Here is a 26,955-nt window from a genome sequence, read left to right on the forward strand (position 1 = left end):
ACATAAAAAGTCGGAAACTATGTGGAAAGGATTTTGTTTCTTCACGTTTTCACTGTAACAACAAACTGATCGTTGTTTATATTAATTGTCGGCTGGTTGAGATGTAGCTCTGATTGATTAACTATTGATAAAGTTGATTATTGCCGGTGTGTATCTGTCTGTGTGATGATTGATTGATGACCTCATCCATCACAGCCACACTGTGTCCATGTGTCTTTGCTGTTTCCTGTCTGTCTGTCTGTCTGTCAGTCGTTCTGCACGTTAACCTCCCTCCTCCCTCCTCATCTCTGTAGACTTTATAATCCAGCCTCCTCCTCACAACACGGTGTGTGTATCTCCACCACTCCCCTCCTCCTCCTCCTCCCTCCCTCCCTCCCTTACTTATCATCCAGGGCACCGGCGTGTTGCTAAATGGAGTCGGAGCAGCTGTACCACAGAGGCTACTGCAGGAACAGCTACAACAGCATCGCCAGCGCCAGCAGCGACGAGGAGCTGCTGGATGGAGCCGGCGTCATCATGGACTTCCACACCACTGAGGACGACAACCTGCTGGACGGAGACGCTGCCTCCCCAGGTAGGGAGAACGGGGGATCCCTACCACACCTACAGTACCTACCTACCTTGACGACCCACCCACCCACCCACCTGGCTTCAGCCCTCACTGTCCAATCAGATGCTTGAAATCTGGCTGAGCCTCCCATCACGCCTTGATCTTTCTGTTGCTGCCGCTGCTGCTGCTTCAAAATCCCAAAAAACCAATCACCTTCTGGTTCCTGCTTCCTCGTCCTCGTCCTCATCTCCATCCATCCACACCCATCAGCTGCTCCACATGCCGCCCTGTCGTCACTCACACAGACCTCAGACCTGCTACCAACCCAGCATCGTTCAACATGATCGTCCCGCTCCTGTGTTGTGTCCCCCGCTGAGCCTCACGGATGGTTATAAACTATTAACTGATATTTAAGTTCAAACAGAGACACACAGTTGCTAATTTGGTCCCTGCTCGTGAAAATATGTGACATATTTTGATCCAAAAAAAAACATTTTTAGAGGTTTCGACCACATCTCACTGTCTTCATGCAGTGTATAGAGCTGGCTCTGTCAATCACAACCCAACTTAATAACAAACTTACTACCTTTTTCAGAGCTTTCTGCTGTGTCGTACCCAGTGGTGGGAATAACGGCGTAACTAACAGCGCTACTTTTTTCAGTAACGAGTAATCAAAAAAGTTTGCTTCCCCCATTTTAATGGCGTTAGCGTTACTGACAATAAAATGCGCCGTTACTCGCCGTAACTTGACTCAAGAAGTCCCGTCACAAAATAATATACCAAGTGTACATTATATAGCCAGCCGCTATACAAAGCAATACAGTAGTTACTTTTCCTGGTAATTAGTTACTTTTATTATGTAGTAATTCAGTTCCTAGCTCTGTTAGTTTTTGGGGAAAGTACGGTAACTATTAACTTAAACTAATCACTTTTTAAAAGTAACGTGCACAACATTGATCTTACCATGTTTATTACAAACATGGACAGATGTTTGACACATGAAATTGGCTCGGGAAATCAATAACTTGAAATCAATATCCCAATATGAGTAAGAGTAGAGCTGTTGAAAGTTGTGAATTCAGATACATTTATTAAAAAAATGTAACAATGAATACAGGCATCAATAGAGCTGCTTACTTTTTTATTTATAGATCTTATAACTAGGCTTATTTATTAATAATTATCAGTGATGTCTTTATGAGTCTCTCTTTGTACTTTCCATTTAAATATAAGTGAATACGTAGCTTTATAACCATCTTAAAGGCTCTTGCAGCTCTGTTTTGTTTATTTCCTCCTCAGTCGTTCTTTGTCTTGTCTCCATCTTGTGCCAATCGTTACTTTACAAAGTTTCACAGTTTTGCCTGCTCCTCCTTCCTGTTTGTTCTATCCACCATCTTGACCTTATCACCTCTTTAATGTTCTTGCTTCCTGTCTCCTTCCTGGTTTTCACTACATCTTCTGTGTGAGCTGTGTTTTCTTTTTCTTTTCTTTTTTTTTTTACACTTTGCACCTCCTCCTCTCTGTCTTGTGTGGATTTTCCTGTCAGGTAGCAATCAAGGATGAGTGGTAGTAACAATACAGACACACATGGCCGAGCCTCAGTGCGTCATCTTCTGGGCTAAATATAGCTTTTAGAGTTTTAAGGTGGAGCTGAGCGTGGCGTGCAAGCGAGACTGGAGTGGTTTTAGCTTATTAAATAAAACACTGATTTACGATGCACTTTGAAAGCAGCGTGTGTTTTTTTAATGCTGAGTTTTGTAAAGTCAGACCACCATTACCTCACTTCCTGCTGGATGTGATGCTCGTTTGGCTGCGTCATACCTGCCATCCCAGTGCCGTGTTTCTCATTCATTCAGCAGCTCGTGGCAGCCTGACTGGTAGATCTGGTGTCTCCGTTCACCATCTGATCTGCTGCATCCTCTCTCTCTGTCTTGTTGTTGTTGTTTTGAGTCCATGTGCTGAACCCTCTCTCGTTCCCTCCATTTTCTCCAGCTCACGTCCACTCAGCGTTGTGTCAGACGTGTTGTCGGCTTGTTGTGTTTGACTGCTGCCTGCGCTTCCACATGGAAACGTTCCCGTGTCGTCGTGTGTTTGATTTGGTGTCTCTCTTTGAACACAGAACAAGCACTGAGGTTGGCAAACCACCAGTGTGTTTATACAAGGGATTAAAAAAAAACAACCCTGTCCTGTATAAACTCTTGTTTTAAGTGTTGGCTGAGCCGAGAGGTTATTTCCTGACTGTCTCAATTGGATAATTAAGATGAACTGCCTTTTTATTTGATTCAGTTAAGTGTTTTTGGGTCGCTGACAGGGCTTAGAATAAACATACAGCAGCACATGTAAAAGATAATATCGAATGAATGAATGAATTTTATTTTTATTTTAGTATCATCAACTCAATATACACACAAGGTCGAAAAAGAAGTATGCACTATTTTTTTTTAATTCCCACCCCTTTCTAACTTATCGTGGTTATATATACTACATAAATATCCATATCAATATACATATATACTACATACATAAACATATATACTACATAAATATCCATATCATATACATATATACTACATACATAAACATATATACTACATAAATATCCATATCAATACTTCATACAGTAAATATCCATATTATCAATATACATTTATGTATACTACATACAACATAAATATCCATATATATATAAAACATATATACTCACATTTGAAGCACCAGTTGCTTCAAGTTGCCTGATGAATTTCTACATGTTGGAGCTGGAAACTCTGGAGTCTTGAGGATTAATCTGTAGCTAATGATTTGGTGTTTTCCCTCCAGTGTTTGAGTTATTAATTTTTTTGCTGAATCACTGTATTAACCGAGCTTGTGTTTATTGTATGTGTGTTTATGTACGAGGCCGAGGGGTCGGCTCACATGTCACTGTCTCCTCTTGTTCTTTTACTGTGAAACTGGACCTGTGGGCCAGTTAACCACAGGAGGAGAAAGTACAGAGTAACTCTAACCACCAACACTTTACACTGTCACTGCTCCTGCACACACAGACACACAAACACACATTATGCAGAGCGAGTGCATGGAGGTTTGTTTGAACGTTTGTGTTATGAGTCGCCGGTCTTGATTTGTGAGTGACACCCAGACAACGTGTGTGCTTTACATTCCTGCGAACCAGTTTGTCCGTGTGACTGAGCTTGTGTTTCAGGAAATCTCTGAGATGAACGGCCCGCCTTGAAGTTGTTGCACTGCCTGTGTGTGTGCGCGCTATTTTTACGTAATGGTGAGGGGTGGGTTCACAGGAAAAGCTTGTAAAGCCTTCCTCCTCCTCCTTCTCCTCCTCCTCGTCTCTCAGCCAAGTCTGCAGTGTGAGCAGGAGGCTGGATCACTATGAGCCCCCATGGAGATTCCTTTTTTTTGTGCCGAAACTTTCTTCTTTGGGAAAACTTTGGCTCTTGAACTGACACGGATTTAAGTCTGGTCTCTTTTTGACTTGCTGGATTACAGAAACTGTTTCAGTCTTGGATTTGGAGGTTTTGTTGTTCTTTTACGTCCTGACGGGACTTGTTGAGGAGGGTGATAATAGACTATGGCTGACATCACCTGTGCGACTGCCTAGCAACAGGAGCCCTGGTTAAAAAAAAAAGGTAAGGGGCCATGTAGATGTAGTGATATGACAGTCTGTTTAGATCATAATTACAATGTGCACATATGTCAGGGTGGCAGTGTTAAAGCCTGGGAACTGCAAAGGATGTAGGAGGACACAACTTAGTTTCATTGTTTCATATAATAATATCAACACACAAGTTTACAAAACAGCGTCTGCCTTGAAACACAGTGACTGTGTTAGAGCGATGGAAACCAGGAGGTGTCTCTCTGTAAGAAGCCGGTGGAGTCTGTCTTCTTGCACAAGCTGCCACATAATGCTTCTGAGATGTCCAGATGATATCTCACATGTTGTGGTTTCATATCCTCCCAGAAGAGTCAACACCAGAGAGGAAGATTGAGTAACTGCTGTGTTTCCGACATTGTAACCACTTTTCTTTTTTTTGCTGCAGTTCATTTTTTTCTCTTTGCACACTGCTGCAGCTGCAATGGAAGTAATTCAAAAATAACCAAAGTCAACAAGGAAAATAAGCTAATAACTCTCATGAGCATGTGTTTATTTGTTTATTTATTTATTTACTCCTTTGTGCAGTCACAAAGCTTTCTTTCATTTCATTTTGAAGTGATGTTGGGTTGAATTGGACAAATACTGCTTGCAGTTTCATCGTTCATCTCTCAGGGCTGCAACTACAGATGTTCAGATATGAATGTTTCCTTTCTGATGCCACTTCCACTACCTCAATTTTAAGAGTTTCTTCTGGTGCCAATTATTCATGTACCAACACTGCTTTCTCCTCCTAAAACCTTTACACCTCATTGCATTGAGATTATTTTAATCCAAATGAGCTCAGGCGTTGCTGTAAGGTAAAATCAGGCCATGGGTTACTATGGCAATAAAATAACTGAATCAGTAATGACTTATTGAATGTCATTTTAGAAGGACACCGACAAAGAAACTGTATTTAATATGGATAGATCACATCTGGCTAATATTAGTAACATGAGCCAATCCAGTGTCTGGGGTTTGGTGCGTTACATGGAACTAATAATTGCTTTTCTTAATTTTGTTTTGAAGTTTCCATAGCTGAAGGCAACATAGTCAAAATGATTATTAGCATGTGGTCTGACTCAGTGTCCTGCCAGAAGCATCATCTGATTCTTCTGTGTCGTGGGAAAATCACCCGTCAACACTGAACACTAATATTTATTCATTATTAACTATTACTTTTTAAAAAAAAAATTTTTTTTAATTTTTTTTCCTCAAATAATGCACTTTGTTGCAGTAAAAGAGCGCTAACGCTAACATTTGTCAAGTTTGTTTATGCTGGGATAGATATTTTTATGTTGATGCTAATGCAACTAATACAACGCCTCAGTTGACCGTTGTTAAATTGATTTATATTATTATACTACATATAAATATATTATTTCTTTTATTAAATGAATGGTGGCACAAGTTGCTTGATTTACAAGAGGGCAGTAAATATCTCCTCTGTAATGAGTGTCTAAACCAGGGGCGGGCAAACTTTTTGGCTCGGGGTGCCACAATGAGTTTTAAATTTTAATGGCTGGGCTGGGCCAGTACCAGATGGATGGAGAGGATTTGTGTGAACTAACATACATGACATGTAAAAGTCAAAAGAAATTACCCAAAAGTCAAAGAAAAACATTTTAGTGGGAGAAGTGTTGTCCTCTCTTTTTGCCAGTGCATCAAAGTTTGTGGTCTTTGCTATAACTTTTAATGGGCCGGATTAACAGTCCTTAGTGTGCCCATGCCTGGTCTAAACCAACCAATAGAATTCAATATAAATCGATTTCATGTCACACATGATAAAAAAAAAAGAAACATTTACAATTAAGAGCCTGGAAATAGATTTTTCTTTTTTAAAAAAAAAAATCTATCTATTGTTTTAAATTTACTTTGAAACTGTTGCCAAATGACCAGCTCTTTCATAATGTAGCCGTAGCACACCTGTCATTAAGCTCCTCTCCCTGTTCTACTAGGCTAATGCTAACCTTTTAAAACATTTATAAACAATTTATTTTTATTTAACTTAATTCATTAATTTATTTTTCACTGTAAAGCGACCTTGGGTGTCTTGAAAGGCGCTATATAAACTGAAGTTATTATTAAAACAAACTAATCAACTCCCCTGTACTGGCTCACAATGGAACATTCCATTCTAGAACTCACCTCCCTTCCAAACACACACACACGCGCGCGCACACACCCTGTGACCCGGCGCCTTGGTCTGTCCCATGCAGACAGGCAGGGCTCACTGATCTCCCCTAGCAACCGAGCAGGCAGGGCTGACCGACCGGCCTGGTGTGATCGCCTTTCCCGGTGTGTGTGTGTGTGTGTGTGTGATGACATCAGCAGCTCTAGCAGTCAGCTGCTGCAGTGGAGGAGAGGGAGCGAGAAAGAAAACGGGAGGGAGGGGGGGAGGCAGAGCGGACTGTGCACTCACACAAACACATATACACACACTCTTTCTCTTTCTCACACACACTCGCACTCGCTCTCTCTCTCACACACACTCACACAGCCCCGCTTGTCTTCCTCTGGTAAACATGGCAGCAGCGACAGACACACACACGGCGAGCAGTGCGTAGTGAAGCCCTAGTTTTAGCTTTAGCTGTTAGCTCCGTGTCAACATGGAGGAGGAGGACGCGGCGGCCGACCCCTATCTGCCCTACGACGGGGGAGGGGACACTATCCCCCTGCAGGAGATCCCTAAAAAAGGTACGCCACATCCCCGTCTTCCTTTTCTCTTTCTCTTTCTCCCCTTTTCCCCCTCATGATGACAGAGGCCGCCCTCCTCCACCTCCTCCTCCTCCTCCTCCTCCTCCTCCTCGCACAGCGGGTCCGTGTGACCATATGGCGGGCAGACAGGAGCAGGTTGCCCGGACGCTTCCTCCTCTGGGGTCGGTGTGAGGCACGGGAGTATAATGGATTAAGAGCTGCCATAGCTATAAATGACATCGGCTAACAGTGCAGCTAGTTTCACCATTCACCTCTGTTGATGATTAACCAGCAGTGTGTGTGCATGTCAGTGTATGTGAGTGTGTGACTGTGAGCACATAAAGCAGAGATAAAGGCTGAGTATGTGGAGGCTCGTGCTTGGGCCTTTAAGCAGCAGCAGCAGCAGCAACTAAAGAGACCATCATCATGGGCATCCATTTTAATATCCTCACACATACACATACACACATGCACACACAAGCTGTGGATGCTCAGGGATGGTAGGCTGTGTGTGTGTGTGTTGTTGTCAAAGCAACCTACCTGCAGTGAGAGGACACCTGTTGGCCAGATTCATCACATCCATCAGCCTCTATGTCGCACACACAAATTACCGCTGCTTGTACAACAACAACAAAATTGTCAGTGCTTGTTTGTTATTCCGGTGCGGCCCCTTCTTCGGGGAGTTTTCCGTTCAATTGTGTACTCTTGGTTCCTCCAGGCCTTGTTAGGTGTTTTGTTTTTTTTTGTAACGGTGAGTGAGCAGAGACAAAAGGCCCCTAGTGAGTTTAGGACACATCCTCTGCTGCCTACGTTCACAGCTTCAGCCTGCAGACGTCCCTACATGTCATGTATGGCTTTATTTCCTCTGTATCTTTTGGTGTAATGGGTCGATCTCTCTGAGGTCAATCACCTTAAACGCCGTGGCCTTGTCTCAACTCATAAAGCCAGCCTGTCTAACTGTATGTAAACACACAGGGGAAAGTTGTGTAAAGGGGTCCTGTGAGTCCTCGGGCTGTTCAGACTGTGTTCTGTTGATCCATTAGCGGGGGATTCCTCCAGTCTGCTCATCATGAGCCTGGCGTCGGTCAACAACAGGCCTCTCCCAGGCCACAAGCAGGTTGTGAGGGTCAGTCCATGAGGCCGATCACATGACGGCTGAGCAGACTAACCCTATTCCAACCCCGCTGACCCACAGCGTCCCAGCCAGCTGCCTCTAAACCTCCCTGATCTGATTTACTTAACAGTAGTATAGTAGGCCTAAGACAGGGGAATGCAGCTAGTGGTCCTTCTCGTTAGAGGGCCGGTGTAAACCTGGGTTTCTTTTTTTTCAAGCCTGTCGCAGCCAGAAAGCTTTGAACACACGACTGGCGAGCGGCGGTTGCTTCACAGCTTTGTTGGTTGTTCATTTAGAGAAGTGGTATTATTGACAGCTTGTCTGGCTGCGTGCGCACTGACGTGGCTTTTTGCCTCTGATGTCGGCTGAACAAGAACAGCACTGTCACTGTGATAACGCACACAAGTAGAAAAGCCTTATTTTTCTATGTGTTTGTGTATCTTCTTCTGCCTGCATGCCTGCTGAACCATGGGGTGTGCGACACTGGCGACGTGCTCGCATGCACTCGCCTTCGGTGTCTGTTTTCCATGGCATCAGCCTCGCTCGGCTCCGTGCTCCTGCCTCGGCTGACGGGCCTCAACAGTGCGGCATCACTGACACAGGCCCGTCTGCTTTCTCATCAGTCAAATCCTCAGTTTCTTCTTTGGAAATGCTGAAATTCCTCCCTTCCCTCTTTTCAGGGGCAGCATGTACTATAAAACATTTAGTAAACCACAAAGATTCGTCTTTGCTGAGCGGATATTGCAGTAAATGTGTTTGTGTTTCTGTCAGCATTTCTGCTGCGACTGCATGTTTAGTAGTTTTCTTGCTTTTCGTCTGAAGTCATGTCATGTTTTGTCTTATTTCAAATCAATGGATCGGTGTATATTTATTATTTTCTGACTCTCTTCCACATTTCTTTTGATAATTCATGTATTTATTACAAATGACTGGCCAAAATCAGGTTAAGATAAGTGTTTTAAACATTTCCATCTTGTCGGTTGTAGATGCAAAGTTGCTCGTCAACATGTATGCAGGAATTTCTGAATGAATGAAATCTTTATTGCACGTTTGTGGCCCATGCACACCAGGACACACACTCCGAGATGCAGTTCAAAGTCATTATCATCACAACCTAAGGCCTATTAAAAAAAAATCAATATAAGATGCAGTGTCTTCAGTTCATATCCCTGTGTTTGTTCAGGAAACATTCTGGCTCTGTGCTCAGAAACCCAAGGTATGGTGACAGGAACACAGTGTCCAGTCCCTTCACGGAAGATTTATTATGGCAATGCTTCTCTGACAGAACAGAAGTTTTACTTTTACATCCTGCTCTGAACGCTGAAAGAAATCTTACTAGGAGAAAAACCCTCACCGACTTGAGTCCAATAAGGAAACTTGGACTCAACAATGCTGTTGAAATAGTTCAGTTATCCCATATATCAGAATCAAAACAATCTAATTATCACCAGTGACAGAAGTTACTATAGAAAACTACGTAACATTTCCCCCCAGCAGTAAACTGACAGTCACCCAGGATGCTGTATTTGCACCACATTAGCCCCTGACAGCTTGTATAATGGCTAGCTTGGTCAGCATTAAAAATAAATGGGAGCCTCTCACATTACAATCTAAAGCCAACAGCCCACAGATAATTGTCCAACATGGAATAAAAGTTCTGGCAAAATAGGAAATTATGCAACCATGAGTATGTTCACATGTATCCTGGTTTTTAGTCAAGTCCTGGTTTGGGATGTGGAATAATTGGTGAAGGTCAAAGCTCTTTTAAATCAGATGGAGTTACAAAGTCTCTACTACTACTCATGATTGTTTTTATAGTTGTTTTCTGATTGGTCCAGATAAGTGTACCTCAGCTGCTTTGCAAAAACCTAGACTTCCATATCAGACCCCTATTGTTATTGAGTCAACAACTGAGTCATCATCATCGTCATCATCCCAAACCTGTGCGTCCCAAACATCCAGACCTTAGCCATCACTGAAATCAAAATGGAGACAGATAGTATCAGTCTCGCTGCCAAGCCTCAGTCCCTCACTGCTGCTGACTCCACAACAACAACAGTCAAAATCGTCGTAGCTTTTACTCTCAGTTTCCTTCCTCCGACCTGGGCAGGACATGTATCGGCTGGTCAGATGAAAACTGCACCCGACTTGTCTCTTGCTTCTTACAGAAATTCCCACCAAAGGGTTTTCGTCTCATTTTCTCCTCTCTTACGTCGCAGCGAACATCAAAGGCAGCGATATGAGCTAATAAGCCGAGCTTTCAAAGCCGCTGTCATGGCCCACATTCATAATGCGAGACGTCTTTGGGAAGCGGGTTTTTATCCTCCGCTCATGTCTCAGTTACAGAGGAGGACATTTTTGCAAGCGTGTAAAGGCTTTATTCTAAATTGAGATGTATATGGTTTGATACAAAGCAGCTTCTAATTTACACTCCTTCTGGACTTTCAGATGTCTCAATTCCACCTTACCATCTGTTTTATAGCCTTAGGTCGAACCATGTCTGGGATTTTTTGATGTCAATGTTTACTTTAAAGGGTTAATGGCCATAAACGAGATATTGTTTGATGGTATCCTGCTGTAGTTATCCTCAGAAGATTAAAAAAAAAAAAAAAACATGAAGGAAAAATGTATGGTGGACTTCTGCGCATAGTCGTAAACAATGCTGAGGCACCTTTGTTTTGGATCATCACAGATCCCAACATATAGAAAATGATCTACATTCAAGGAGGCTAATAAACATGTGGATGGATTGTCAACACATGGCCTAACCTCAATGCTACGAAGTCTGAGGAAAAAAGAATGAGTTACTTGAGGATCAAGAAACTAGTATCTCTGATTCAGGCATCGAAAACCTGGACAATGTCCAGCGTTACTGTGCCAATCAATCAGAAAACTGTTGGTAAAACACTAGGCTACTTGTTTTGAATTTACTCCATAAAACGGTTATTTCTCTTGCTCTGTGCTAATTTGTCAGCATAGGGACGAAATGAGCCAAATTACATAAACTGAGATGCTTTTTCACTTGGACTCGAATTCATAGAAGTCGTCCCTGACTGTAATTTTACCATAGCGTGTCAATAAAGATGGACGTTGTAGCCTCAGTGACATTTTTGAAGAGCAGATGTGAAGCTCAGTGGGCTGCTCTGCCAACGCCGCCTTGGCAGCACCAGGAGGAGGGATTCCCTGCACAGTTGTAATGGAGGTGGAAATCAGCCAGTCATAGTACCACTACCAGGCCGTAAACATGTTTATTTCTGATGTAAAGATGGGAGTCTCACTTTTGGTTCTTCATAATTGTCTTCACTTTACATACTTTGTGTTTGCTGCTTGATTTAGCACTGCTGTTATCAACATTAACAAACACACACATTACTAGGCCTGCCCCCGACCAAACCTTTTCTTGGGCGACCAGTTCTCGTCATTAGTCGACTAATCGTCGCAGATAATGATATACGTTGGGGAACAACAAGACAGTTTGAATTCCATGGCTGAGATAGCAAGTAATATTGTTAACAGTTTGCTACATTACAGAGAAATACAAAGCAGTAATAATATCTCAAAATGATCCCAGATTTTAGATTTCTTGCCTGACATGATAGTAATACAGTAGTTAACTGTCTAACAATCGCAATATTGCCGGGACCTGCCGTGTAAATAAAACAACAACAAAAAAACTGACTGAGTGAGTGTCAGGACTTCCTGTAACTGGCCCTTCAAATTAAAAGCCTTCTAACCTTTCATAAACAGTTCAGTCATATAGATTTTGACTTAATTTTGACAAGACACGGCTCCAAATGTTGTTGTTGTTGTGGGTTTTTTTTCTGCGACCAATCAACCAATGAAATTTAGGTCAACTAATGAGTTCTTGGTCGACTAGCACTTGGTGGACTATTTGGGGGGAAGCCCCGCACATAACACCTGCGTTTAGATGACTATGATATTGGTGAATGTACAGTACAGAGACGAGACAAACAAGCTGTACTTGAGTTGTGTCAGTATTTGAAGCGAGCAGCAAATATTTTCCACTTTGCCCCCTTGAACGCTTGAACAGAAGCTACAACTGTTGCTCTGTGTCTCCCCTTTTGTCATCGTCTCACACACAGTGCCGCTTTTGTGTTGCAGATGAAGAAGTCGCACATATTTGTCATCACGCGTAGGAAGCTGAGCCTCGGCCTCTCGGACAATTTCACGACATTTCCATCGACGGGTTCTCCCTAATCTATCAAATGCACTCTGTGCCAGATAAAACATGTGACAGTGCATTTTAAAGCTTATGAAATGGCCCATCATACTTAAACGTTTTATTGTTGAGAAGTACAGCGTATCACTGCATGTAAGTAATTTCCTTGTCATGCAGCCACATCAGCCGACTACCACAAAACAGCCATGTAACTCTTGTGATGTTTTTTCCAGATAAGACTCAGAGAGAATAAACCTCTAGGCTGCTTTTTCCCGCTCTGTGCGTGTGTGTGTGTGTGCAGATGTGATTCAGCCATATTGAATCTGTGCATCCAGCCAGAACACATCAGACGTAATGAACGATGTTGATAAGCCCCGTCTTTGTTATCGGCAAAGTCACTGTCCCCATCTATTTAAAGGCATCGGACAATGTTGACTCTGTTTTGGTTTTTCTTTTCTCATGTTTAATTGTTGATAAGTGGTGTCACTAATCCCAGTCATGTTGAAGTCATTGAGAGCTGACTGTATACATTGTTGTGTCAGAGCCTATAAGCAATCCTGTTGTCCTTAGCCAAAACAATTAGACCAGCACTAATGAGACCGCCAGACATCCAAGATGTGGCTCCAAGAGAAAGCCACATCAAGGCCTCTGCTAAAGGGTTTAAATAGAATTAAAATGTCATTTACCTCGTTTTCGAGATGTAACGGGTCTGGTTTGTGCACAGAGAGCATCTAAGCTAGGGCTGGGTATCACTACTGATTTACTGAATTGATTTGATTCCGATTCACTAGGTCCTGATTCGATATTGATTCATTTAGAGAGATTTCAGTTTTATTACCAATTTGCTTGGTTATGGAAGAGATTTCCACAAAACTATTGTTGCAAATTGTACAAAGATGGAACTCTCTAACCTGGTGTTTTATTAAAAAATATTAATGTTTACATTAAATTGACTCAAAATCAGTTACATTGATGCACATTTATTTAAAGGGATAGTTCAACATCCATGAGCCTCCGTAGCTTAGCTCTGAGCAGCTCGTGGCTCTGCTCCGCCGTTCTAAAAACAGATTGCACTGACAATTAAAGGTAACGAACCTACTGCTAAAACTATAGTATTGGCTAGTTTGCCAAAATGTTGAAATATCCCTTTAACATGACCCACTCCAGAAGTAAATTGCAAGAAAACAATCTAATACACCAATATGATCGCATCAGCATATGACGTGACATTGCGCACGGCTTTTTATTCGATTTAACGGTCTTATATGGAAAACACACTTGAACCGGCATTATTCGCATTAATATTTTTATTGATCTTCAGATAATTCGATCGACAAGTGAATGGAAACATGGTTGGTGCAACACTGCAGTGCTATCGGATCTTTTTAATAAAGATCAATATGAATCCGAAAATCTCTATTTTAAACCCAGCCCTAGTAGAAGCGGACGATTGCTGGGTTTTCAAAATACACAATATAAAATATGATCTGCGTAGATGGAGACATCCTCCCACACACAGCGAGCTGCGTCTCAGACCAGCAGGGAGAGCAAAATGTGAATTTCCTCCAGGTGTTTCAGCACAGTTTGCTCATTCAGATGTGTCAGCAGTTCACATAAAACCTCCTCTGCCGTGGCGCTTTATTTTTTTCGTTCCAGATGAGATGACGGACTAGAGGCCTCGCAGGTTTCTGTCAGCGCGGCTGTGTTGTTGTTTCTGAAGGGTTGGGGTTTTCGTTAGATCTCCGTGGTGAATGTGCGGTGAGGCTCTGCAGTGTTTCTGATGGGGACGATGTAGCTCGATGTGCAGCCAGCAGCAGGAGGCAGAGCAGAGATGGATCTTTTTGTTTCTCAGGATCATTTGTAACAGCGGAGCAGAGCAGCACGGCCAAAACAACGACATCACATCTTTATATTTAGCCTTTTTGGACTTCTACTACTTAACTTCTTGTATATATCCCTCTTAACCGTTTTCTACGATATTGATTTAAGGCTTTCTGTGTGTTTCTCCTCCTCAGGGTCTAACTACGCCATGTCTAACGGGGGCGGGGCTCCCAGCAGCACCACACACCTGTTGGACTTCCTAGAGGAGCCCATACCGGGTGTGGGGACCTACGACGACTTCCACACCATCGACTGGGTCCGCGAGAAGTGCAAGGACCGCGAGAGACACAGGAAGGTGAGGAGCCCCATTCTGATTGGCCGTCATAGACTGTTTTATACTTTCACACACCTGTCCAATAGTGGTGTGCATTGCCACATATGGCTGTTTCATTATTTGACAAAAATAGTCAGATACATAAGATAACATTTTTTATTACATGAAATAAAATAGAAAATATAATTTAAATGCATTTCCACAATACAGCAGCTTCCTTGGAGTCTGAACACACAAAGAAAAAGAAAAGCGTACTTAAAGGTGCAGTTGTTCATTTCTCAAAAACAAAACATAAATCTTGGCATTGTGCTTTAATATAAAATAAATCACTGTCTTCACACTTGAATGAATTATTTGAATTTGAAAAACGATTATGTGACAAAACTGCATCGATTCAGAATTGTCCCATTAAGGATCTCAATGCATCTTTGAAACCATTATTTTTGGCACCGCTACTGTCCAATCAGACAGGGGACACAAGACACACTTTGTTTGAAACATGTCAGAGTTGTCTCGTGACTAAACATCAGAGGTATTTATGTGACCTGGCTTATTTCCAGGTCATTAAGCTCTCGCATCAACTGGCGTCAGCGAAAAGTTCTCCACAGCACAGGAAGTGAAATGTCGCATGTTTCCTGCAGCAACAGTTTGTTTGGGTCCAACAAAAGAAGAACCAAGTCTGTTAGATCAGCAAGTTTCAGCCTCTGTGGCTTCACAGCTGATAGAAGAAGCTCAGAGTACCGACAGAAAGATTGATTTTTGTCTTTTAATGGTAGAAATGAAGAACGAATTTCAGTCATTTCGATATTAAAGTACTCTTGTTAACTTATGAATGAGTACTGGATTACTCACAAACTGTATCTATGCATACATATGATTTTACTGTCAGAAAAGATAAACAGTCAGTGTTTCCAGTCGGGTAAATTCATGCAAAACCGCTGATGTGCGTTCCCGTCGGGGGCAGTTTTTGATCAAGCAGTTTCTGCATTTACCTCGAAAACAACTCTGTCTGGTAACGTTGGTGAATGTGCAGGTCACAACTTGTCCACCAGAGCGTTTTGGAGTTGTTAAATTGTGTATTTGATGAGTTTGATGAGGGAAACCAAGAAATTCCATTAGCCTCCGTAGCGTAGCTCTGAGCAGCTCGCGGCTCTGCTCCACTGCTCTAAAAATAGCTTTGCACCGACAAATAAAGGTAACGCACCTACTCCTAAAACTATAGTGATTATGGCAATGGACCAGTTTGCCAAAATCTTGAACTATCCCTTTAACGTCACACATCTTGCACTGCACTTCCTTTTATTTGTCAGTAGAGTATATCCAGTATCTTGTAACACATGTTGTGCAATGCTGCTCAAATAATTACATGAAGAACTGGCAGCGATCCGTAGAATAAAATGTAGTCGTGTGTTAATCAGCGTAGGAATTTGATCATGAATGAAACACATGAAAGGTGACACACAATAAACTACCGGCTTCCTGCACCACACCTGCGCGTCACTGATTCACCTGTCTCGGTCAACACCTCTATCCAAACATTTACTCAATGAGTTTTAGTGCAATGAGCGCTCCTGGAAACGATAACTCTGGGAATTTGAATAATGTTTGAATACCTGGACAAACATTGTTTTTATAACCCGTTCTTAGCTGCCGTCCATACAAAAGCAAAGCAAACAGTGTAATCAACATTTTATTGAAGCAACAGTTGAAACCGTGCCACACGAGCAGATCTCTGAAGGACTTCGCGGCTACAAACCTTTGACTTACTTGAATCATCGCCAGCAAAAGAAACTCAACCTTATAATATTTTTTCCCCCCTCGTGTGTTTTCAGATAAATGCTAAGAAAAAGGAGTCGGCATGGGAATTCACAAAGAGCCTGTACGATGCCTGGTCTGGGTGGCTGGTGGTGACGTTAACCGGCTTGGCCTCAGGTAACACACACACACACACACACACACACACACACACGCACACACACACACAGACAGACACACACATGCTGTACAAACACACAGACACACAACTGTTGTCTCCGTCTCCGCTGGTGACTCTCACATGCTTCGCCTCAGGCAGCCCACGCTCCGTCTTCCAGCTCGTCTCTTCTGTCTTTCGCTCTCTTTCACCCACTTCTCATAAAAACACAACATGACCCGGCCGAGACCTGTAACCCTTCAAATCTCACACATTATTTATATATTTTTTCTTTTTTCCTGACAAGCATGAGGAAGAAATCCAACCAGTCTTTGTATCACCCAGTCAGAAGCAGCGAGTCAAAGTAAATTTGCCTCGTTTTTTTAGCTTCTCTGAAGGAAAACAAATGAGAAATGGGTTCATAATGTTCCTCTGCTTTTATCCAAATCATAAAACGATCTGACATACGGACCGACATTTTTCTGCCTAAATGAGTCTGTAACTCGGCCGATAAAGACTCGACTGACCTGGAACACACTGGCCTAAAATGTGAAATGAAGGATTTATCGTAGCTCAGACCATCACACTGATTTTTTTAACATGTAGTAATGTTATGTATCCTGAGACGTTGCTGCCCTCCGATGTGGAGATTTCCTGTAAAGAATAACGCTGTAGTGATTTGTTTATTCAGGTAAATATTTATGGAGCGTGGCTGTCGGTTTCCCTGTTGTTTGGCCGTGAGGAAGGTGCTAAGGTTTAGGAGAAGGATTCAGATGAAAGGAAAATTATTAAAGGGACAACGAGGAGTTTGCTTTTGGTTATAAAAGAGTCTCACAATAATGTGGATGAATCTACGTTACCCACTTGTTAATGGATCCATTTTCGATAAATATATAGTTTCGTGTTTATCGTTATTTTAATATTATTATTTAGTGGTCGACTCGGCCAGCATTTCCTAGTTTCGGCTTCCCGGACGCTGTCCGTGACACTAGCCTTGTTTACATGGACACAATTAAACTGAATAAAATAGTAATAAATGCTGATCCGAATAAAACTGTGTCATGTAAACACGTCGATTGAAAAAATTATAATCTGCCCAGGCTCATTCAGAAATTTCTTTCTGATCAAAATGGGTGGTTTATTCCAGTCGATTTTTGGATCATGATCCATGTCAACGGTTTATCTGATCAAAGTAGTCTGACCTTCATCCACTGGCTCATGTTGGTTTTCTTGTTATTTTTTAATGGACCGTTGCTGTTATGAGAGGGTCCTGCTGCGGTCGACCCCCTCCCATAGCTCTCAGGAGAATATAAACTGTTGTAGCTGCAGCTTCACTAAAGAGAAAACTAGAAACAAGAGTAACGTTTGCAGCACATGATAAAGATCCACTGGATCACATCGTGTGGATTTGATCAGAGGAGGCAACAGGAACACGGGGAGAGGGGCGCTTGTTTACGGAAGTTTTCAACAATTTTGACCGGCAAAACTTCACTGCACATGTCACAGTGAATTTATTCTGATTAATTACTTGATGCATGTACAGGCGAGTTTTAATCGGATCAGTTTATTTTGCGTCCATATAATCAGAATGATTATAATCAGATTGTAAAACAATGCACATGTAACCGTGGCTACTGGTAACAAGCTTGTAGGAATCTGGTAGCGCAACTAGCGAGCTAACTGGCACAAAACACCTTTTTCTCTTTTTTTTTTCTTCCTCTCACCTGCCTTCACCTCTTCGCCCCCTCTTTTCCTTCCTCCTCCTCCTCTTCTTCCTCCTCCTGCCAGGTGCTTTGGCTGGCCTTATTGACATTGCTGCTGATTGGATGAACGACCTGAAGGAGGGCGTGTGTCTGAGCGCCATGTGGTTCAACCACGAGCAGTGCTGCTGGACGTCCAATGAGACCACCTTTGCTGAGCGGGACAAGTGTCCCCAGTGGAAGAGCTGGGCTGAGCTAATACTGGGGCAGGCCGAGGTAGACTAACACAGCAGCGTCTCTCTGTCGCTTCAAAAGACAAGTTCATACTTCAGAGAGAACCAGACCTTTATTTGTATTTTCCCTTCTTATACAAGTTTTAGTTTAGTTTAGTTTATTGTCATCACACAGGCATATACAACAAAAAGAACATTTAAAAAAGTTAAAAAACACATAAAGTGCAAGGAGTCAATAAATAATGAATCATATTAAGATATGAACTACACAGGCTGATGCTTCATGACACAGTAACCCCCAAAACTTTTCCCTACTTTAATAACCTGAATGCAGTGATAAATGTAGCAGGAGCAGCTTTGTTACAGAAAATGAAGATGTAGGAGAAACAAATTTAAATCTCCACCATTAGGCCACAATATAGTTTATATACAATAGGATATTTGGTGCATGTGAGTTTCAAGTCATTGACGGTTCCTCTCTGCAGGGTCCGGGCTCGTACATCATGAACTACTTCATGTACATCTACTGGGCTCTGTCCTTCGCCTTCCTGGCCGTCTGCCTGGTGAAGGTGTTCGCTCCGTACGCCTGCGGCTCGGGGATCCCTGAGGTGAGGAGAAAGGAGCACAACAGATGCTTATTTATTTATTTATTTATTTATTATATAGGTTTTTAGTTCCTAATATTGGTTCTTAGGATATTTATTGTCTTCTCTTTTCTTTTTATCTTTATCTTTCCTTTACTGGTCCTGTGAAACACTTTTCATTCTCTGTGTTTTTAACATGTAGAATGAGAAATGAAGAATCTGAATCTGAATCTGAATCTACAAAAGTGCTGTTGAAACTTTCTAGCAGCCACATTTCTCACACGGTCCATTTTGAAAAACCTCCTCTTGGTGATGCATTGAAGTTCTTGTGGAAAAATCCGTCAAATCAGACATGAGGAAGTCATTTCTACCTATTGGATTAGTTATAGGATAGTTTTGAACCTATAAATGTAAAAGATTTGATACCAATCATTTAAATTTACTGTATGAGGTCAGTCAGCTTCTCTTTTCGTACTTGAGCGTCTCTCTCTTTCTCTTTCTCTTTCTCTTTCAGGGTGAGTAAAGTGAGGGAGTGTGTGTGTGGGATTTCTGTGGACGATTGATTTTCTGTTTTATCCCTCGGTTCTTGCATTGATTTGCTGTGGGTGTCAGAACCAGAGCATGAAATCTCTGCAGCTGCCCCCGACTCGCTTTGACAGTGATCTTATTGGTTATCTGCACTTTTTCTTCCTCTTTTTTCTGTTTTTGTCATTCACGCTCGTAGCTTTTCCCCCTTTAATGCCCCTGGAAGTGGCTTAAAATTGTTAATTCAGTGGGGCAGCGCAGAGATCGGACAGGTTTCGACCGCACTGTTGGAAAAAAGCGGTTTTGAGCTTTGAAAATCGTTTCCTTTTTGTTGCTGTGGGAACAAGAAAACTAGGACCGTGCTGCTGGGGAAAGTGTGTAGTCGGCGGCGGTGACTTTGAACCTGTTGGCAGGAAAAGGAATAAAGTAAAATAATAATCCGACAGAGATGAAACAGAAGCAAAAGCTGAGGAAATTTTACTCAAAAGGATTGAAAAAAAAAGATATCCTGGCTCAACCTCAGGCTGAAATCTTTGTCGGACGTCGTTATCCTGCTCTTTTGTCGAGTAAAAGCATCGTTTTCTCTCCTTTTAATCTCCTGTGTCTTCACCCGCTCCTTTTCACTGTGCAGATCAAGACCATCCTGAGTGGGTTCATCATCCGGGGCTACCTGGGCAAGTGGACCTTGATGATCAAAACCATCACTCTGGTGCTGGCCGTGGCGTCCGGCCTCAGCCTGGGGAAGGAGGGCCCCCTGGTCCACGTGGCCTGCTGCTGTGGGAACATCTTCTCCTACCTCTTCCCCAAGTACAGCAAGAACGAGGCCAAGAAACGAGAGGTGAGAGGGAACTCCTGATGTCTGACTACGTACGAGTGTGTTATCGCTAAGTCCGTGCTCCCTGCAGCACTAAACAGGGTTCAAATGAGAAGATATTTATATATTTTTTATATATCTGCTTTCTTTTTACTGCTATTCTGCCATTTATTATCTGTCCTAAACATTTCTTTTCTGTTGTCTGCTGCTGCAACCCCATAAATTTCCCCACTGTGGGACAAATAACGGATTATCTTATCTTATCTTGTGTTTCAGAGTGAATGTAGTTGTTTGTGAGCACAGTTAAGAAGCCGTCACATCAGCTGAAGTGCGTTTGTTTTGTCCTCCCAGGTTCTCTCAGCGGCGTCGGCAGCTGGGGTGTCGGTGGCTTTTGGAGCCCCGATAGGAGGAGTTCTCTTCAGCTTGGAGGAGGTACAGGAAATGTCTTGATGCAGTAGTCGCAACCTTCTGCTTAGTGTATAGTAGGGACGTCACAATTATAGATTTTCTTGGTACGATTATTGTCAGAGAAATAATCAAAATATTTAGATTATTATGCATTAATTAATTTCGCAACACTATGAATGTGTAAAATCAAATTTAGTCAAGATATAATTACGTTACTATTACTAATTATATACACAAAATATTTGAAGTATCTATTAATAAAGGACCAATTACTAATCCTCCAGGGGAAATGTTTGAAATATTCAAGCCATTAGGTTATCTTAATCTTTTTTTTAAAATCACAAATGACATGCTAACATTTAAAGTCAGTGTTACATTGGGTAAATTGACATTAACGTAATGTAACCCAGTATTTAGTTTGGTGCACAAAGACGGGTGGGTTTCCTGCAGGTGGTGATGTGTATTAGATATATTTCAGCTGCTGCTTTTTCTAGCATGTCTTACAGGCTGGCAAACTGTTTTACCACCCGGCCACGTCTCTGTTCTGCAGCGCGAACGGAACGAAAACAAAGTTGCACGTTCAGACAAAATCTATTTTGGAAAGTGACGTGTTTAGGAAGCTTTACGATTAATTAATTGTGTTTAATATCACGATTCATTGTGAAAACCAGTAATTGTGACATCCTTAGTGTGTTAACTCTTCCACCGCTGACGTTGTAACCTCTCCTCTCTCTCCTCCAGGTGAGCTACTACTTCCCTCTCAAGACGCTGTGGCGCTCCTTCTTCGCCGCCCTCGTGGCCGCCTTCGTGCTGCGCTCCATCAACCCCTTCGGAAACAGCCGGCTGGTGCTGTTCTACGTTGAGTACCACACGCCCTGGTACCTGTTCGAGCTCATCCCGTTCATCCTGCTGGGGGTCTTCGGCGGTCTCTGGGGAGCCTTCTTCATCCGGGCCAACATCGCCTGGTGTCGGCGGCGCAAGTCAACGCGCTTCGGTAAAAACTCCAGATCAGGATGTGTGATGTGTAAGACGACAACTAGATCCACAACATCTTGGTAAAAGCCTTGTTTTCCTCCGTCTCCAGGGAAGTACCCGGTGTTGGAGGTGATCTTCGTGGCCGCCATCACGGCCGTGGTCGCCTTCCCGAACCCGTACACCCGTCAGAACACCAGCGAGCTGATCAAGGAGCTGTTCACCGACTGCGGGCCGCTCGAGTCGTCGCAGCTCTGCCAGTACCGCAGCCAGATGAACGGCAGCAAGGCGTTCACCGACAACCCCAACCGGCCGGCCGGGCCCGGCGTCTACGCCGCCATGTGGCAGCTCTGCCTGGCGCTGATCTTCAAAATCATCATGACCATATTCACGTTCGGACTGAAGGTGACGTTTCCTCCAAACAGGGCGGATGTTTTATCATTTCATTTCATTTTATCATTTGTTTTAAAGGGATAGTTCAACGTTTTGGCAAATTGGCCCATTGCCATAATCCCTATAGTCATAGCAGTAGGTTCGTTACCTTTAATTGTTGGTGCAAGCTATTTTTAGAACAGCGGAGCAGAGCCGCGAGTTGTTCAGAGCTACGCTACGGAGGCTCATGGGATTTCTTGGTTTCCCTCATCAAACTCATCAAATACACAATCCAACAACTCCAAAACGCTCTCATGGACAAGTTGTGACCTGCACATTCACCATGCTATGGAATAATATCCGCCGTTCTAAAAATATCTTGCACCGACAATTAAAGGTAACGAACATACTCCTAAAACTATAGGGATTATTGCAATGGGCCAACTATCCCTTTAAGAAAGGACCAGGATGAAGAAAATTTATAATGCTCCTGCTCCTCAGATGAAATGACAATTTACAGCCAACAATATACAAAGAAAAAAAATTAAATAAATAAAATCCACAACCAATACCTTCCATCACAACATGTTTCTATATAAATCCCCACCTTTTCTTGAATACCCTCTTAAATTGAATAACATTTGAACAACTTTTCTCCTCAACTGTTAACGAATCCCAATTCTGTGACTGACATCTTGTGAAACTAAAACAAAATACTTCTGCTTTGTATACAATCAACGGTGTTCCCAGTTCAGTCGGTTCTCACATCACGTCCTTGATCAAACCGTAAAACGACTTCCTGTTGTTTCTCCTCCTCAGGTGCCGTCGGGCTTGTTCATCCCCAGCATGGCCATCGGGGCGATCGCAGGGCGAATCGTGGGCATCGCCGTGGAGCAGCTGGCCTATTACCACCACGACTGGTTCCTGTTCAAAGAGTGGTGCGAGGTCGGCGCCGACTGCATCACTCCGGGGCTGTACGCCATGGTCGGGGCTGCGGCGTGTCTTGGTGAGTCAGCAGATCGTATTGAATCAAGATGTCAGTTTATGGGTGAACCGAATCCAGGATCAGTTTCATTTTAAAATTTGGCCAAGCGTTCAGTTTCTGTCGAACCTCAGAACATCAACCGAACCAAAGCCTACGCTTGCCGCAACGATTACATGAAGGTTTATGAGCGATATTCTGCTCTCCCTGAACGACAACGCTCAAATCCCTCTCAGCACAGCCAGCATCACTGTCATTACCACATACGAAATATAAAGTCTGCTAGCTTGATGCTAACATATAATGGAAAACACCATAGACTGGCTAACGGAAGTCAGAACCGCTATCTTGGTAATTTTAAACCAACAAACAGCTGTTATTTCATTTCATTTCTTATATTATTATATTTCTTATATTATTATCAGTATATTAATTTATTGTATTGGGACTATGCACATTAATCAACATTGCTGCATTAAACATCAATATAAATGCACCGGATTTAGCACAAATGCTAAATTTCGTCCGTAGTCCCAATTTAAGGCAGATACCTACACAACATAGACACAATAAGACTAAGCAAAATCAAAAAACAAAGCAGATCTTCGATATGTCCAAAGACATTAACTGCATTTATAATGTGTTTACTGTATGGGCCGATGATGTAGGATTCGGTATTCGGTATCCGGTTCGGTTCAGACGAATCTTAAACAGTGGATTCGATATTCGATAAAACTCAGGACTTGGTTCGTCCCCAGTTTATTTGAAGGCTTTGTTTGTTAAATCGTGTCACTGATGACCACTGTCTCACCCTCCTCCCCGTGCAGGCGGCGTGACCCGTATGACCGTCTCCCTGGTCGTCATCGTCTTCGAGCTGACGGGCGGGCTGGAGTACATCGTCCCCCTCATGGCCGCCGTCATGACCAGCAAGTGGGTGGGCGACGCGTTCGGCCGCGAGGGGATCTACGAGTCCCACATCCGTCTGAACGGCTACCCCTTCCTGGACGCCAAGGAGGAGTTCACGCACACCACGTTGGCGAGGGAGGTGATGCGGCCGCGGCGCAGCGACCCCCCGTTAGCGGTGCTGACGCAGGACGACCTGACGGTGGAGGAGCTGCAGGCCGTCATCAACGAGACCAGTTATAATGGTTTCCCTGTCATCGTGTCCAAGGAGTCGCAGAGGCTGGTGGGCTTCGCTCTGAGGAGGGACATCACTATCGCCATAGGTAACAACATCACCGGTGTCGGGCACGTTACTTTAAAGGGATAGTTCAACATTTTGGCAAATTGGCCCATTGCCATAATCCCTATAGTCACAGCAGTAGGTTCCTTACCTTTAATTGTCGGTGCAAGCTATTTTTAGAATGGCGGAGCAGAGCTGCAAGCTGCTCAGAGCTACGGAGGCTCATGGGATTTCTTGGTTTCCCTCATCAAACTCATCAAATACACAATCCAACAACTCCAAAACGCTCTTGAGGACAAGTTGTGACCTGCACATTCACCACGCTATGAGATAATAACACAACGTTACCAGACAGAGTTGTTTTCGAGGTAAATTCATGCAAAACCGCTGATACGCGTTCCCGTCGGGGGCTTTTTCGGCAAGCAGTCTCTGTATTTGATTCGAAAACAACTCCGAGTCCAATACAAGTTGTTGGATTGTGTATTTGATGAGTTTGATGGGGGAAACCAAGAAATCCCATTAGCCTCCGTAGCGTAGCTCTGAGCAGCTCGCAGCTCTGCTCCGCCGTTCTAAAAATAGCTTGCACCAACAATTAAAGGTAACGAACCTACTCCTAAAACTATAGGGATTATGGCAATGGGCCAATTTGCCAAGATGTTGAACTATCCCTTTAACACTTAAAATCAAGAATATAAGAAAACAGTATAAATACATGCCTATACATTTTAAAATATATATGATAAGATAAAATAATGATAAATAGAAAACAGTAACAATTATATTACACAAATTTAGAGAGAAGGAGAATAAAATAAAATGAACTAATACTAATGATTAAAAATAAATAAATAAATCCACTCTGGATATATATCCCTGACCGGCGTCTTATTTGTCTCCTTGTCCCCGTCTCCTGTAGAAAACGCCCGTCGTAAGCAGGAGGGCATCATGTTGAACTCCAGGGTTTACTTCACGCAGCACGCGCCCACGCTGCCGGCCGACAGCCCGCGGCCCCTCAAGCTCCGCTCCATCCTGGACATGAGCCCCTTCACCGTCACCGACCACACGCCCATGGAGATCGTGGTGGACATCTTCAGGAAGCTCGGGCTGCGCCAGTGCCTCGTCACTCACAACGGGTAAGTAGGAGACCAGGAGCGTGGGAATTAAAAAGACGGCGAGCCAGAGAGGAGAAGGAAAAAAAAGAAAAAAAAGAGGGTGAATCCTCCTTCGTCTTTTTTTTTTTCTCTTGTTTTGTGGCGTCGTTGCCGTCGACACACATGGCACAGACACATGTACACACTGCGCTGGTGTTGCATGGGCTCAGATCTCTGGATCTACTGTGTGATGATGATGATGATGATGTGCATGGCCTGGCCTAACGATACGCTGCGCTGCCACTGTCCTCCTCCTCCTCCTCCTCCTCTTCCTCCTCCTGAGCAATAATAACACACGTCTCCTCTCTAGAGGAGACCGAGCTGCTGAAACTAACGGCAACCACATAACAAAGGTATCACGTCAGGAGAAGAGCAGTCGTTGGAGGGATTCCCCCGTTTTAATTCACAACAGCGTCAGGCTTTGTTTATTATTTAACATACAATTAGTGGAAATACATGACAGATATCTTGTGATCAGTTTGATGATCTCTGTCAGGCGGTCGGTCCAGTATTTAGCTTTTTCTTTTTTTTATCTTTCTTGTTTTGAACAGACTTGTGTTTTTCAGAGAGCCACCTGCTGGTGAGACTCAGGAATTACAGGATAGTTTATATTACAGATCAGCTGTTACTGCGGTTTGGTTTTATTTAAATCTAGTTTTGAATTATATCTTAAAAGAAAAGCTGATGTTTTTCTGATTATAATCAAAACAAAAAAGACATTTGAATAATTTACATTAGTTTCCCCTTCTGTACTGTACTTCAAAGCTTCTCTACAGTGTCAGTGAAATTCAGTCTTTGAATCTATTTTCTTTATTTCAGGCTAAGTTATTACCAGATTATTATCAGACCCTAACGCATATTTTTCTCCTACAGTGACTTAGTTGGGGACTGTTTTAAATTAATATACATTTGGTGCCTCAGTGAAAATTGATCAAAAAACATGGGATCATCTTGAAATAAAATAAATGCACAGTGCAGGTGTTTATAATGATGATTGATTTAAACAGAGCTCTATGATAAACAAGAATACGTCTCAGTATGGATCTGTGGTCAGAGATTAAAGAGGTGATTAATTTTGGTCTTTTCATTTAATTTGTTGATATCTAGAAAAATATAGAACGTCTTCATTTTGTTTAGACGTTTGATTCTTTAATATTATTAAGAAGCTTTAATGTTTTAGTTTTGTTGTTTTGTGTTGATTGAATTGTGTAATCTTGAGCTCTATTTTTTTAGTTAACACTGAGTTACCTGTTTGATATTTTAAGTTTACACCCTGTTGTGTATGTTTTGTGTTGCCGCTGTTTGTTCTCTCTCTGTTTCTCCTTGTTTGTTGTTGTTTTTTTGTTTTTTTCTTTGTTTGTTTGTCGTTTTTGTTTTTGGGCAGTTTACCGAGTAACGGGTGTGTGTTTCAGGATTGTGTTGGGCATCATCACAAAGAAGAATATATTAGAGCATCTGGAGGAGCTCAAGCAGCACACGGAGCCCCTGGTGACTAAGCCCCACCCCACACATGTAACCCCTCCCACTCTTTCACACCTGTCTCTCTAGGCTCCGCCTCTTAGGAGGGATGCATGAAACTTGGTGTGAAAAGGCTGTTGACAGTTCCCGGCTGTAAAACAAACACAAAGCTCCCTGTTCCCTTCCTTTCTGACTGTTTGCACTCTGTTGGTCGTGGGTTGGTTGGTTGGTTGGTTGGTTTGGTTTGGTTGGTGTGGATGGATTCACCTCTAATGAAGTCGTTCATCGTAGATAAAACATCTGCACAGAGTCGTTCACCCAC

General features: G+C 42.8%; 1 protein-coding gene across 10 annotated transcripts in view; it reads left to right on the plus strand.

The window, feature by feature from the left end:
* Nucleotides 1-26,955, plus strand: part of clcn3 (Cl-/H+ antiporter 3) — a 40,645-nt gene that overhangs the window by 8,060 nt on the left and 5,630 nt on the right. For 2 of the 10 annotated variants that reach the window (XM_085759168.1, XM_085759173.1), the window contains exons 2-14: nt 393-574; nt 14,200-14,360; nt 16,172-16,271; nt 18,040-18,227; nt 18,670-18,792; nt 19,925-20,131; nt 20,459-20,539; nt 21,257-21,509; nt 21,600-21,892; nt 22,679-22,865; nt 23,669-24,067; nt 24,941-25,157; nt 26,588-26,663. In XM_085759168.1, the coding sequence (XP_085615294.1) occupies nt 412-574; nt 14,200-14,360; nt 16,172-16,271; nt 18,040-18,227; nt 18,670-18,792; nt 19,925-20,131; nt 20,459-20,539; nt 21,257-21,509; nt 21,600-21,892; nt 22,679-22,865; nt 23,669-24,067; nt 24,941-25,157; nt 26,588-26,663 (2,448 nt within the window). In that variant the 5' untranslated portion in view covers nt 393-411. Of the gene's footprint in view, nt 1-392; nt 575-6,556; nt 6,891-14,199; nt 14,361-16,171; nt 16,272-18,039; nt 18,228-18,669; nt 18,793-19,924; nt 20,132-20,458; nt 20,540-21,256; nt 21,510-21,599; nt 21,893-22,678; nt 22,866-23,668; nt 24,068-24,940; nt 25,158-26,587; nt 26,688-26,955 lie in introns of those variants that run through there. The other 8 variants (XM_085759169.1, XM_085759175.1, XM_085759171.1 and 5 more) reach the window with 7 other exon arrangements.

The sequence above is a fragment of the Trachurus japonicus genome, chromosome 18, assembly GCF_045865225.1.
Source record: "Trachurus japonicus isolate A0001 chromosome 18, Traja_1.0".
In the NCBI taxonomy this organism is placed as follows: Eukaryota; Metazoa; Chordata; class Actinopteri; order Carangiformes; family Carangidae; genus Trachurus; species Trachurus japonicus.